This window comes from Triturus cristatus, chromosome 10 (assembly GCF_964204655.1).
Source record: "Triturus cristatus chromosome 10, aTriCri1.1, whole genome shotgun sequence".
NCBI lineage: Eukaryota > Metazoa > Chordata > Amphibia > Caudata > Salamandridae > Triturus > Triturus cristatus.
The window spans coordinates 489,542,859-489,557,783 of NC_140593.1; the positions used below are offsets into that span (position 1 = coordinate 489,542,859).

General features: G+C 43.9%; 1 protein-coding gene across 1 annotated transcript in view; it reads left to right on the forward strand.

The window, feature by feature from the left end:
* Positions 1-14,925, forward strand: part of LOC146789636 (isopentenyl-diphosphate Delta-isomerase 1-like) — a 109,058-nt gene that overhangs the window by 21,522 nt on the left and 72,611 nt on the right. The window contains exon 3 of the mRNA XM_085631910.1: positions 9,719-9,811. Within this exon, the coding sequence (XP_085488036.1) occupies positions 9,719-9,811 (93 nt within the window). The remainder of the gene's footprint in view (positions 1-9,718; positions 9,812-14,925) is intronic.

Below are 14,925 nucleotides of genomic sequence, written 5' to 3' on the forward strand. Positions count from 1 at the left end.
CGCCCTTGGAGAAATTGTTAAGGCTTCCGTTTCAAAAGCTGGGTCAGCACTGAAAACAAATGTTTCAACATTCTCCTACTGGCAATAAGAGTGACTTATTTTACGGAAAAACATTTTGCTCAAACTCCCAGAATTGGGAAGCAAATAGCTCCCTCCTCATAATCTTTTCTGCTCTCTCCTCACATGAATGTGCTTTTGTGTAAGGTTCAGCAGCAAATGGCAGAGGTATCCCAAAAACTTAAAATAATTAAAGGTTTGAGGGAGCTGGGGTGGCAACAGGAGACTACATGGGAGGATGGGAGAGGAAGCAATGGGCAGGCAGTGAGAAAGCACTTGAGATTGGTCCTGGGAGGTAGGGTGGTACAAATAATAATCAACTGAAAAGATAAGAGGCTCTGGAGAAAGACATGGATCAGCCTCTAGAGAGCAACACTGAGCATTCTTGGGATGAGGAGGGAAAGAAGCTGCACACATCAGTGAGGGGTGAGGGGTGCAGGGGGCTAGACAACGTGTGCCTCACCTGGACTGGTGAAAGAAACAGAAAAAAGTACTTTCCTGAATGAGAGCAGTGGAAGAATACAAGTCACCCAGTCAAAAATATAGTAAAGAGGCTGTGCTCCATGGGAGGTACAAACACAAGGAGAGGAAGGCAAGCCATCAAATAAGGAGCAAGCATATGACCTTGTCCTTAAAGCTAATTTATGTTAAGCAATGGGTGGCTGCCAAGCCCACTGTAAGATTTTGGTATGGCCCGTAAGAGGCTTTCTTCTTAATGTGTGGCTATAGCACACAGTTTTTCACCATTATGCCAAACCTTCCAAACTTTACAGTTGGCTTTTGCATGGATTTCTAATTTTCGATCCAAGCTATTAATTAGAAGCATTCAACGTTTTATATGGCAGTATTGCCTCCTCACAAATTCTTGACCCATATTTGAAACGTGCCCTAGATCTTTTTAAACTTCTGTTCTCCATCCTGCCATTTATTATAACTCTGTTCTCGATCAATGATCATTAGGTCTCTCCTAGACAGAGAATGAGCTATCCCTTTGAGATATGTTTTTAACAGTGGGCTTGGAGGCACCCGTTACTTACCATTGGTGTCATTGTAACTTTCATATCTTTGATTCTTATTTGTCATCTGCCCTAGGTTTCCTTCATATTCTTCTGTTTGTCCCTCCCGGAGCATGGATGCATTTCTTGTGTCCTTCCACAGCTCATTTTTCTTGTAGTGGCTTTTTTTAAATGTATGTTTAATCAATGTACCACAGTGTGTCTTTTGTGCCGTCTTTTTCATACATGGTGTGTTTCGCCATTGTCAGTTTACTTGTCCCCATTTTTTTTTTTTTTTTTTTTAATTATTTTTATTGCAGGAATCAGTAAATCGTTACATAATCGGTCAGCATTATATGTCAAGCCAGATCAATGAGACATAACCCTCCGTCCCCCCACCATGAGTCGCTTACACAGCCATTTAGCCCACAACCCTGGGGTCGGGCGTCGGAATTCAATGGGGGCTCAGAAGGATGTCGAAGCTGGCCTGGATGACCCACTGTCCGTCATCTGCTTTTCCAAACAAGCCTATAAACCCAAAAAGAACACCCCACCCTGAACACACAGTTTACTTGTCCCCATGCCCTCCTTCCTACCATTGTCTGTTTGCTTGCCCCATCCGTGCACGATACATGGTTCTGGCAATGTTTTTCCAGTGGCCCCTCACCAACAATGTAGCTTTAGAAGTGTAACTCATTGCCATAAATGTTGATAAACTGTGGTCGGTCTAGGCAGTTTACTTCCTCCACCTGCCCCCCTCCCCAGCAGGCGTGCGGTTCTTATCTATCTAGAACAAGTAATCTGGTCAGGGTTTAATGTTACCTGTAGAGAATTTTCTGACAACAACACCCCCTCCACCCCCACTTCTTGGACCCCTGAAGGCATTTTTGAAAATATCATCTATTATAAGAGCGTATTCTCCCTAATTCTTCCCCGCCCCATATGGTCTGGTCTGTAAGTGTCACTTCTTCGAAGCCTTGGCCTCCTGGAAGAAGCGGTAAATTGTCACTGTTGGGTGTCTGTACTTAACTGTAATCGTTTCCTAAAACAAGTCTGTGCCTGTGTTGGTCCTAGTGTAATTGTGATGTGTATAGCCCAGTGTCTTTTGCAAGTAGCGATATTGCTATGCCAAAATCTACATTTTTGTTCACAGGTTTTAATTGCGCACTCTCTGAATAAGTCACCTAGCTTAAGGCATCTGCTTGTGTCACAGGTTTGAAATACCTCCCTTCCCAGTCAGGCAGGAAAGTTGGGTTTACCAAAAAGTAGGGTGAAAGGGAACATTAACTTGTCAGTTAAATGTTATTTTTCACTGAATCTCAGACTTGTAAAGTTGTCCTTGGACCCAAAGTGTTTTGTTCCGCTATTACCCTATTCTCTTGTTTGATACATTTGAGCTCCAAGACGGAGTAGCCAGTCAGTGCATGTTCAATCGGGCACCACTGTCTATCAGTGCCATCCCTTCACCACTCCTACATATATTGTAATTGGTTGGTCTGTCATATGAAACCAGATCTGTGATTCCTAGCCTTTCCTTCTTGGTGGACTGGAGTCTCTGCCCAGCTTCCACCCGCATACTATTCCCTCCTCCATATAGTTGCAGTATATCATTTGTACTCATTCCAGGCAACCCCTGGGGGCTGAAATACAAAGGACATAGAAGACGAAAATAATCATTTGCAGTGTTGTCATCTTTAGGTTCATAATATGCTCCAACTAGGATGCTTCCAGTTCTCTGGTGGTTTATGCACAAGCCTGCGAAATGTGCTGCTCAGTTATGTAAAAGTTCTGCTGAATGTGCCAGCATCTCATTTGTGAGCACTAATGGTTAAATAGGCCACAACTCATTGTATTCGAGGGCTATGTCTTGGCACTGCACAACTGGAGTTTTAAATACCATTGTAAATATGGATGTGTGTAATAGCACTTTTTTTCTCGCATATTTCAAGAAAATTTCACAGAATTCTGCAATATTATGCTTCTATAGCAAAGTGTGTTTTGCTAGTACCTCCTGTGGCTTTGTCTCGCGTATAAAAAAAAATCTTGCAAGTTTCTGGCAGGAGACAGATTTGAGCAGAAAATGTCGAGTCAGTCTTCTCGGATCTGAAAAAACGTTTTTATGCAAAGTGTGAGCTTACAAAAAAAAAAAGTTCCATGTAACGTTGCATTTTGAGAAATTTCATACAATGCTAAATTAAAATTTCTTCCAGGCCTAATCACACTGTCAGTATTTACATTGACAATAAGCACCATTGCATTTTCAGTATACTAGACAAGCAGCCTGTAAAGCACCATTGCATTGCAAGAAAAGTATGTAGTCCCAGCATGTGACAGACACTGCTCCGCCTGTACTTCCTTAGAATTTATGTAAAGCAACTTAGCCTTGCACGTAAACCATATAGCCTCCAGCACGCAAATACTCAAATACTGTCAGCATGCCAGCAATACACGTTGCTTCCTTCACCTTGAAAAACAGCCTATTAATACCAGAAATCAACCCAGACTCCAGTATAAAAAAATATATGATCTCCAGTCTGTAAAGTTCTTTAACCATTACAGGTATCAATATTACCTTCCAATTCCACTCATCCCTACACCAGGATGCTTACAGTTAATATGGCGCTGACAGATACTACAGTGCAGACAGTAATGTGCAGGCTACGCTAACCAGTGATGTATTGCATGGATGCTCGCTTTAGTAAGAAGCAGGCCACACTGGCCTCCAGCATTTAGTAGGAACTCCTGTTTAAGAAATGTGCATTCAGATATTGGTGTTTTATCAAGCCGAGTCTCCAGAGATGTTTCACGAGTTTTAGAAAAGTTTGATTTCCAGGGCAGGACACAGAGATAATAGTGCACAGTCTGCATTTGCTCAACTGTAGTTGAAGTTACCACTTCCCCAGGAGAGATCGTGTAGGCTATGCCCTCCTGAACACAGATGGAGATGACACCTGCCTCTTGATATTGCTGACCCTCTCTTTCTCCTTCAACATGGTTAACCAACCCACCTTCATAATAATAATAAGTGATTGATAAAGCGCCTTTTTACACCGAACTGTGTTTTCCTGACCTGAGACCAAGGACCAACAGGAAAAAAATCGCCGTTTAGGCTGTCGGAGAAAAGTAGTAGGAGTGACAGGATTTAGGAGGAACAGAATAACCAGGTTTTCAGTTTGCTTCTGAAGATTTTCTCAGAGGGTTCTGCTCTCAGATCGTGTTGTGGTAAATAAAATTCATTACCGGGACTTAATTTGATACGGAAACATAATAAAATAGCTCAGTAAAATGAGAGGCAGAATCCGTGGTATCAGAGGTTCGGAATGGGCTTTATTCCAATGAACGATTATAATCGGTTGCTCCAAGTTCCGTCACCACGAAGGTTCAGGAAGTGAAGTACATACATGATTGACAAGAAATGACTTTTATAGTACATACATTACAATGAAGCGAATGCAGTAGGCGTAACAATTGATAAGGAAAATGACGATTCATATGCGTAACCGAAAATGGGTGTAATAAGGAGTAAAAAGGAACATAATTGGTTATGATGTCATATATAGGTGGATCTATAAGATAATACTTGGCATAGATGCGCGCGCAGCAGCATGACGTGTGATTGACGTGCAACTAGGGGGTGAAGGGGACTTGACATTTAGCTCTACATGTGGAGACGAAAAGTCTGGGGGGTCAAGTCAACCTAATCCCAAATCATATCTAACATCCTATGTTTAAAGAACTATGTTATCCACAAAAGAAGGACTCTCGGACAGAATCTATTCTATACTGACTGTGCGTGCGTGTACAAGCGTCTAAGTGTCTACACTAAATGCGAGGGGGTAGGAATATTCCATGGTAACAGGGCTATGAATTACTTGCATGAGGACAGAGAAGCCGAGCTATTGCTCGGTAGCTGGAAGAATGTTTATTTAAACTACTAGACAGGAATGCATCGGCTGAGGGGACGGAGCAGATAACTCGAAGGTGAAATACAGTTCTTGGCAGAGAATAGGCTGATGTCAGGCTTCGTGAGCCGCGCAGAGAATGAGACAAAGTTCATGGTCACAGATGCAGGCTCAGACTGGAGTTTTCAGAGGCAGAAGGCAAGAAGAGTTTGACGACAGAATCAGGGCCTACTTGCCTGGACTGTAAAATGGCATAGGTGAACCATATAAAGCCGGTGGCTTTTCATACTTAGGAATGGAATATCCGGCCCATTCATGGCGGATCTGACAGAGGACATGTTGATGGTGGACGCACATGTGTTTGCGTCTTCATAACTGGAACTGGAGGAAACATACATGTACTTGTAATATGCACATAGAACCGTTGGGGTCCAAGATAGGGGACATAACTGACCAGAAAAATCCATATTTCCACAGTGTGGGAAAGAGTTCCATATTTTGAAAGCCAGAAAGGAGAAGGAGCGAGCCCCTAGTCTGGCCTTGTATGCATTGGGCACTCTGGCTAGTTTAGCTGTGGAAGATCTGAGAGCACGAAAAGGGACATAAGGTTGGATCAAAGAGCAAAGATATTTAGGACCTTGCTGATGAAGAATTCTATGACAAATGCACATGGCTTTGAACTTGATTCTTTTTTGCTACTGGGAGCCAGTGAAGTTGGGTTAGAGCTGCAGAGGTAGAAGATCTTCTAAGAAGATTGAGTACTAGTCGAGCTGCTATATTTTGTACTCTTTGAAGAGTATTCAAACTGCCCTTGGCAGCACCCAGGTTCAGGACATTACAATAGTCTAGCTCAAAGGTTATGAGAGAATGGACTTTGGTTTCCGTGATTCCAATGGGATTAAATCCGGGATTTTCCTTAGGACCTTCAAGATGCCAAAACGTTTACCAGCAGTGCTGCTGATCTAATTTTCAAAGGTGAGTTTGGAGTCAAACCACACTCCTAGATTTTTGACTTTGTGTTTGGGTTCCGGCAGCTGGCCAAGGGGGTCTGGCCACCAGGCCGAAGTCCAGATTGAGGGAGCTCTACCTACCTTCAGGATTTCAGTTTTATTAGCGTTCAATTTCACAGCTTTCTGTCATCTAAGTGGCGGCCTCTGACAGGCTGAATTTTAATTGATTCGCTGGAGCACCTTCGGATTCTGAGAGTGTGGCAATTAATTGAGCATCGTCTGCATACAACACTAAGTAAGTGTACCTTCAGCCTGTAAATAATTTCTGCTAAGGGGCGAATATATAAGTTGAACAGAGTGGGACTCAGAATAGAGCCCTGTGGGACTCCCTGTGGCAGAGTATAGATCTCATGCACAGGGCTTTTGGGCGACCTGGAAGATACGATCCTGAAGAAAGGATTTAAACCATTTGAGCGCCTTGCCACTGACCCCGCACTCCCGTAGCCTCTGGATTAGGAGGCCATGGGAGACGGTGTTGAAAGCTGCGCTTTGGTCCATCAGTATGAGGGCAGGGGTCTGACCTTTGTCGCATTCTGTCTGAGAGTTGCCCCTGAATGGAGTAGGGTGGACTCAGTAGAGGGATTAGCCCTGAACCCAGATTGTGAGGGGTGGCGAATGTATTTGGACTCAACAAAACCAGTTAGCAAGTGATTCAAATGTTTTTCGAGAATTATAGCGCAGAAAAGCATAAGAGACTAATGGGTCTAAGATTATCCAGGATGGAGGTGTCTAGCGAGTGTTTGTTGCATATTGGGAGCACCATAGTGTGTTTCCATTTCTTGGGAACCTGGCTGAATTGATGGACGTAGAAGTCAGTTTTTTAAGGTGAGAGAGAATCCTACATACCCTAGAGTTTCAAATGGGATTCACAAGCAATATCCTCCACTGGTTCTCCTCCTTTCTCTCCAACTTACGCCATTTTGTTCACATGTGCACCTCCAGGTCCGAAAAGATCCCCATCACCCTCTGGGTCTTTCAAGCCTCCATACTGTGTCCTGTCTTCAACTTCGAAATGGAGCCAGTTGGTGCTGTACTTGCTGATTACAACATCAAGATTCGTCAGTATTCCAATAATGCACAGGACATCCAGTGCCTCAAATACTACATGCACTTCATACAGACCTTTGTGTCCAGCTCCTACTTGGAGCTCCACCACACCAAGACAGATTTCCTGTTATTTGCCAAGAATAGCAAACAAGAAACCTCACAAATCTAGCTCAGTAACATGAACTATGGTGTCTTCCAACCTCAACGTTTACCCCAAATTCCAAGTCATTTGGATTCACCCTGGATATCAACCTCCCCCCTCAAGGAAAACATTGCCAAAAAACTAAGGTGGCCTGCTACCAGCTCATTTTTCTAAAGAAAGTGAAATAATTTCTACCTGAAAGCAAATTCTGACCTGCTGCTCAACCCCTCAAACTCTTGCATCTAGATGGTGGTAATGCCTCACTCCATGGTCCCCCAGATTCCACACTGGCACCCCTCAAGGGCTTTCAACACTGCACAACATGTCTCATTCAGGGCCTAAAGCAATATGATCACATCACACCCATCCTGATGGAACTGTATTTGCTTCCCTTGCCTGCACACACCATTTTCAAAACCAGCTGCATCATTTACAAAGCCATCACAACCAGCACCCCACATATCTTGCAGTCCAGCTCACCATATGGTGGATTTTGACAAACCTGCAGCCAGGACAAAATCATACTGCAGACGAAGTAGTGTAAAATAAGGGAAAAAGAAGGCAGCTGACCTTTTCCATCTGCACCCAGAATCTAGGACAACATCCCCATAGCTCATCAGGACCGCCCCAAAGCTGCTTCAATTTAATTAAGAATTGAAGAATCACCTCTCTAAAGAACACCACATCAGTGTATTAAACATCCACAAACCAAATGCCTCTTCATTCACTCGTTAACTGTGTGCTTGTCTTTTAGATATATATGTACAGTACTGCATTGCCTTTTGGCTAGGTTTGCACTGCTATAAGGGCAAGCTATTTTTGGGCCTACTAGTCGGGTTTAGCAAGAAAACTTGGGCTGGCAAAGAATGTGTTCTGTTCATTCAGAAAGTGAAAGAGCAATAAAGACGTCTTAAAACCTTGATTTTGTTTTGACACATTTGCTGTGTTTCAAAGACTGAGTTCAAATGCCAGCTTATGTCTTCTTACAAACTGCTGATTGTTTTATTCAGGTGATTGGTGTTTACTTTTCTTTCTCTAACTGTAAAGTTAGAGGATTTTGTGAAGTGATCTGCCTGACAACCGTGCTGGGCACACAACATTTAAACCGATTGTTAATGAACTGTACACATTTCAAAATATATTTTATCGGTTAGGAAAACTCCTTTTTTTTTTTTTGTAATTCTGAAGTAAGATGGCAGCAAAGTTTTAATAGGATCTAACAAAATCATAATTTTCTTGTTGATGTGCAAATGATAAATATTTGCCGAAACCTGGTTTCCTCACGTTATCGTTTGTATACTATATAGTTTTAGCAGCAATTGAAAAAGTTTGTGGTCGTGTCAATAGAAAACATCTGTCTATAAATGACAGTGTGCTTTCACATCTTATTTTAGTAATATATTTATTAAAAGTGAGAGCTTTTAAATATGAACTGAGATATTCCTGCCTCCGCCCGAATGACAATGCTATTAGTGACCTAAAAGGCAAGCCAGGGGTCATGTATACACAATATGTGGACTAGATTTGTATTCTACATGGAGCAAACGTATTAAATCATATAAAGGTTTTTTATGCAGCAGACATACTGAACTTACATATTTGAAGGTGCTCTCATATTTGATAATGAAGAAGTTAGGCAAATAGATTTTTCAAGTCACTAGAACTGCAGGTGTGGTCACATTTTTCAGATTTTTCAAGGCCTGATGTACTTTGGTAAGTATATATGTTCTCCATTGTTACGGCACTTGTTTGCATCCACCTGTGGAGCAGGGCACCCCTCATAGGGTGGAACTCGATGGTGACCTCCTAATGTGGCATGTACTTGCCCCACAGGTTGTTAACAAACACATTAATTAATAATTTACAGTGAAGTTTCTCCTACAGATGGTCATAACTTTGTAGGTGACTTCTCTGTTTCATTAAGGAGGTGCACTGATTCCTAGTCCTAGATGTAAAGAAAATGCATAGTTGAGCTCAGATCTTTTCTTCATCACATTTCCAAAATATTGTTTTTTAAAGCAAATTTTCATTTTGCCCTGGGGTGCCTATCAATTTAAATGTATAATGTAAATCTATAAAAAAAAAAAACTGGTCTGTGTGTGGTCTTCAACTGAGACATTCTTGCTACAGTAAACCTGTTCTGTTTTTAAGGCACCTGCTGCACTTTGGAGCCAACTAAATACTTAATAAAACAGCTTAAAGCAGAAGAAAGACTATAATTTGTGTCCCAATGAATAAATGGCATTTTCCAGATCTTTGACCTTTTGTTGCTACAACCATGTTGTGTGAGAGCTCATCATTTAGCCAAGTCTTTATCTATAGATAATAAGCATGGACTGTAAATAATATAATTGAAGAATTTAGCTTCTTTCTACTAGGTACACCTCCCAGCAGTGGAAGACTAGAGATGGGAATCTGGGACATGATTTGAATTATCTCTAGATTCTTGCTTTCCAATGATGTCTGTCACCTTATTTAAAGTGAAAATCAACCAAACATTTACATGCCTACACTAATGTCTTAAAACATGGAAATAACTTTATGAAAATCTATGTTGTTTTTCAGGTTTATTGCACCGGGCCTTCAGTGTTTTCCTGTTTAACTCTGAACATAAACTATTGCTGCAACAAAGGTCAGATGCTAAGATCACGTTTCCAGGTCAGTGTAGAACATTTTAAAAGTACAGCTGATCTTGTAAATATGTATAAGTTTGAATTGCATTAAGCTGAAGAAACCTGCTTGGTAGATTATTACCTAACAAAATGCATGTGTTATGTATTATCTTATTGATATATATTCTACTGGCGGTCGCAGGTAGATAGTTATAGTTAGGACCGAGTTTCCATAGGAAATCTGAAAATTCTATTTTGAATAACTTTGGCGCCGGTTGACGAATCCTCGCGAAATTTTCAAAACTATTGGGGCGCTCCGTTCAGCTCCTACCCTGAAAGTCTCGGGGTAATTCAAGTGGGGGCCGAGAAAAAAGGAGGGTCCCAAAACGCGTTTTCCCCATGCATTTTTCCATAGGACCTTTAGTCGAAGGTACAGCCTGAACGGCTGAACAGAATTACTTGAAATTTGGCAGAGAGGTAGTCCTCAGGTCAGGTAAGTGCCTTTTGCAGGTCTGGTGTCAATCTGTTCAGTAGTTCCTGAGAAAATAGCATTTAAAAGCATATAAATATCTATAAGCGCGCACCGTGCGAGCACCCTAACGTGCGCGAGCGTAATTCTGATTGGTGGTTACATGTTAGTCAACGTTCGAATCGGTCGAAATCAGGAAGTGTCGGCCGCCATTTTTGTTTGTTTTCAGTGCGAGAGTGAAAAAGGAATTTTCTGAGACATTGCAATAAACGCGAACATCGCAAAACCGCAATTATGCCTTTGTCTTGATGCGAAAGAAAATAACATTGCATTCTGGGGTTTGCAGTTGGAATACGAGCCAAGTGACCACTGGGATTATAATTGTGATGACACTCACCTGTGACCAAGGCCTAACGGCTGAAACGCGTAAGGACTTATGGGTGTTCTTACCTCCGCTCTCAAAAGACGAAATAAAGTCACGCCTGTCATTCAGTCGGTGTTAAGCTCTTTTTTGTTTGTGGTGGAAGTACCGTTACCAGGATCTCCATTCCTGGTTCCAGAGCTCGCCCTGCAGGACCGGAGGCCCCGGCAAAATGGAGGTGCTTTGTTGGATGTCAAATGAGGGGGCATGGTCCGCTCGTGGTAAGCGCCAGCAACAATGGATTTCCGCTGCTATTTGGCAAGCTTACTGTTCGAGAAAGGGAGAAGAGATGGTTTGTCCTTATCTGACGACACCGCATGACAAGCAGTAATTTTAAGAAAGCGAAGGAAACCGCACTATGCAAAGAATAATTGAGAAACCCGCACTGTGCAGAGACTAACTAGAAAGCAATTTTCTGAGACATTGCAATAAACGCGAACATCGCAAAACCGCAATTATGCCTTTGTCTTGATGCGAAAGAAAATAACATTGCATTCTGGGGTTTGCAGTTGGAATACGAGCCAAGTGACCACTGGGATTATAATTGTGATGACACTCACCTGTGACCAAGGCCTAACGGCTGAAACGCGTAAGGACTTATGGGTATTCTTACCTCCGCTCTCAAAAGACGAAATAAAGTCACGCCTGTCATTCAGTCGGTGGACCGGAGGCCCCGGCAAAATGGAGGTGCTTTGTTGGATATATATATATATATATATATATATATATATATATATATATATATATATATATATATATATATATATATATATATATATACATACAAAGACAAAGTCCTGAACTCCCCAATGAAACAAAGGGAGCTGAAGGCAGGTAAGGACCTCTCCACCATGCACAATGCTGACGTCCAAAAAGTAAAGACAGCAAACGATTCCAAGATTTCAATTCTGACGTTTAATTCATTTGTCAGACAAGTGTCCGCCTCAGACGCGTTTCGATCGCCTCCGCGATCTTGATCACCTGACGCGCTGGTGCCGGACCATCCAATTTAAAATCAGATTCACCCAATCCTGATGCTCAGTGTTGATAGACATAACTGAAATACTACAACTTAGAGTGTTTTCTTAAAGGAGTGCCGAAAATCAATCAGAAACATAAGTAACCGGGTTAATGAATCAAATTGATACATAAAATGCAACAAAGCAGTTCATAGCAAATAGAATACAGGGCAAGTGCCCCTAAGTGCTGAAATGCTGATTTACAAATCATAACCACGGCTTGCATGTTTCAGAAAGAAACAACAACAATAATTCATTTCTAGAATCTAAACATAACACACTCATGATCATTGATTGTAAAGATAAGACCAACAAAAAAGGAGCAATGAAAGAAGATAAAAGAAAAATTAAAAGTTAAAAAGCATGAATAGGGATGAAAAAAATAATAAATACAAAAAGGGAAGTGAAAAAAAGAGACTAGAGCAAGAGGCATTGGAGTGAATACTCAAACTGTAAAACTGCCAGTAACAAAAACACCGCTAGTTTAAAGTTGTAAGTGCTGTTAGAATAACTACATTCAGAGTAAAAAATAAAGACCACAATGAAACATATTTTTACAGAAAGTTATGCAAATCCTCACTCGTGTTCATCCCATTTGGCATCTTGGTATCCAATAATAGGATGAAGGAGGATTCTAACTGGCGTAGTTGTTTTTCTCTGTTACCCCCCGAATTGAAGGTGGTACCGCCCCAATCACATAATATGTTAAGTCACTGACCTTGTTGGCATGAATAGCTTTAAAATGGCGGGCAACGGGATATGTGGGGTCCGAGTTGACAATCGCACGAAGATGTTGTAAGATGCGGTTGAAAACCGGTAGTTTAGTGCTCCCCACATATCTCAAATGACAGGTACACTCTAACACGTAAACCGCAAAGTCAGTGCGGCACGTGAAATGTTGTTTAATTTGTACCGGAACATTGCTAAATGCAGTGCAATATTCGGAAACATTAATTCCGAATTTGCACGCACGGCATGAGGCACATTTGAAAAAGCCAAAACGTGTTAGCCACGTGATCTTTTCCGTGACTTCAGGATTAGATTTGACCAACGCATCCCTCATTGAGGGTGCTCTCCTGAAAGAGATGTTGGGTAGATTGGGCAGTAAAAACTTCAGAGTCATATCTGTTAAAACAATAGGCCAGTGTTTGTAAATAATGTCGCAGGCTTTTTTTTTTTTTTTTTTTGAAACCGTTTATTACATGTTAAAAAAGGGGGTTACAAGTATGGGCCTACAACCATCCGGCCGGCCGCTAGAGTGGCAGAAGCATATGACATACCTACAGTAAGAGTCTCTTGGCGGTGCAGATCGGTAAATCAGGAGATATCAATAGCGCAGGCCCCATAACTCCAAGCCCACAATACGGTTTCCTTTTTTTCAAAAACAGAACAACACAAAAAAACCACACCCGCAAGGCAACCCGCCATCCAAAGTGACGGCACGTGCTCCTTAAGTGGGGGATCCCAACCAGCAGCCAAACTCTGAAGAGGGGAATGGGAATAGATCAGGGACAGGGGAACCACATGCCCGCGGCTGGGGGAGGGGGTCGGCTAAGGGGACGGAGCTGGCGAGGCGGCCTGTAGCAGTGGCGGCTCACAAATACCCCCGCGATAGGCATTCCAGGGGCCCCAGATTTTCACCCACGCCCCAGGCTTACCCCTCGCAACATACACCACCTTTTCACGAAACATACACCAATCCATGTGTTCTTTCCAGGCCGACACCGCCGGGGGCCTCTGGGATCCCCACAATTGAGCAATGTCACGCTTAGCTATCATGTATCCCAGAGTCACCCACCGCGTCTGCGGGACCGAATAGTCATTTGGTTCCCACACATTCAGCAAGCATCTCCTCGCTTCAGGCGACAGCGCAACACGCGTTACCACACGCAGGACCTCATGCACACCACGCCAGAATCGCTCCACCTGTGGGCATTCCCACAGAATATGCATAAAAGTTGCCAAGGCACCACAGCCACGCTTACACAATCCGTCACCAACAAAGCCCATACGTAGAAGCCTTGGCCCCGTCACGTAGACCCGGTGGAGGATCTTAAGCTGGACGAAGCGAAGGCGAGCCGGGATGGCCACCTCCTTCGGAGAGGCCACCGCGGAAATCCAGTCCTCGTCGTCCAGTTCCAGCCCGTCGGCAACCCAGGCCTCGCGGAGACTAGTCAGCAGGCACGATCTGTCGTTGATCAGTTTTTTATATATAAGGGAGATCGTGCTGTCTGGGACATGGCCATCCAGCACTCTGTCCTCCAGGGGGGAAGACTCCGGAATGGACGCGACATCGGGGAAGACGGAGCCCAGCGCGTGGCGGACTTGTAAGTACCGAAAGTACTCACTGCCTTGCAGCTGAAATTCCGTCCGCAGCGTCTCAAAAGTTTTGAATCCACCCCTTGTCCAGAGGTCTCCCACTGTGCTGATTCCGATCGTGTCCCACTTCTCGAAGCCCTTCGATGTTCACAGGGAGCCCAACCTCTCAGACGCATATAGCGGTGTCGCCCGGGTCAAACGGTCCTTCCACCCCATCGCTGCATTAGCCGCGTGCCAGACACGCACCATGACACGCGTCGGTCCCGTCAGACGGGAGTCGGGCGCGCCAGAGTAGAGCGCTCGATTGTAGTCGCCACCGGGCAGGAGCATCTTGTCCATTTCAAATGCCGGGTTCAGGGCGGGCCCGTAAAGGCCATGATTAATCGCAGCTAGCTGGGAGGCCCAGTAATACCGTTTAATGTCCGGGAGGGCAACCCCCCCATCGTACCACGGGAGCGTCAATTTAGCCAAAGCAATACGCGGCCTCCCGTCCCAGAACAGGCGCCGCTGCAGGCTCTCCACCTCACGGAAGTAGCGCGCCGGAACCAAGTCCATAGTGTTCTGAAGCGCATACAGAAAGCGCGGCAAGGACATCATCTTAAACAAGGCCGCTCGGCCAAGCGGCGAAAGCGGAAGACGCCGCCAGCGCGCAACGTCCTCCCGCAAGCGCTGGAGGGGGGGTAGCAAGTTCCGCTCGTAGCGGGCCTCCGGGTCTAGAGTAATATATATACCCAGGTACCGGAACCCCTGGGAGGCAATCTGGATCGGGCAGTCCCGTGGTAGGGCCGGAGCCTCCCCGGAGAGCACATACACGCAGGATTTCGCCCAGTTGATGACAAGGCCTGAGTTACGACCGAAGGAGCGCAAAACATCAACCAGGACAATCGGCGAGTTACGCGGGGAGGCGAGATACAAAAGGATATCATCGGCGT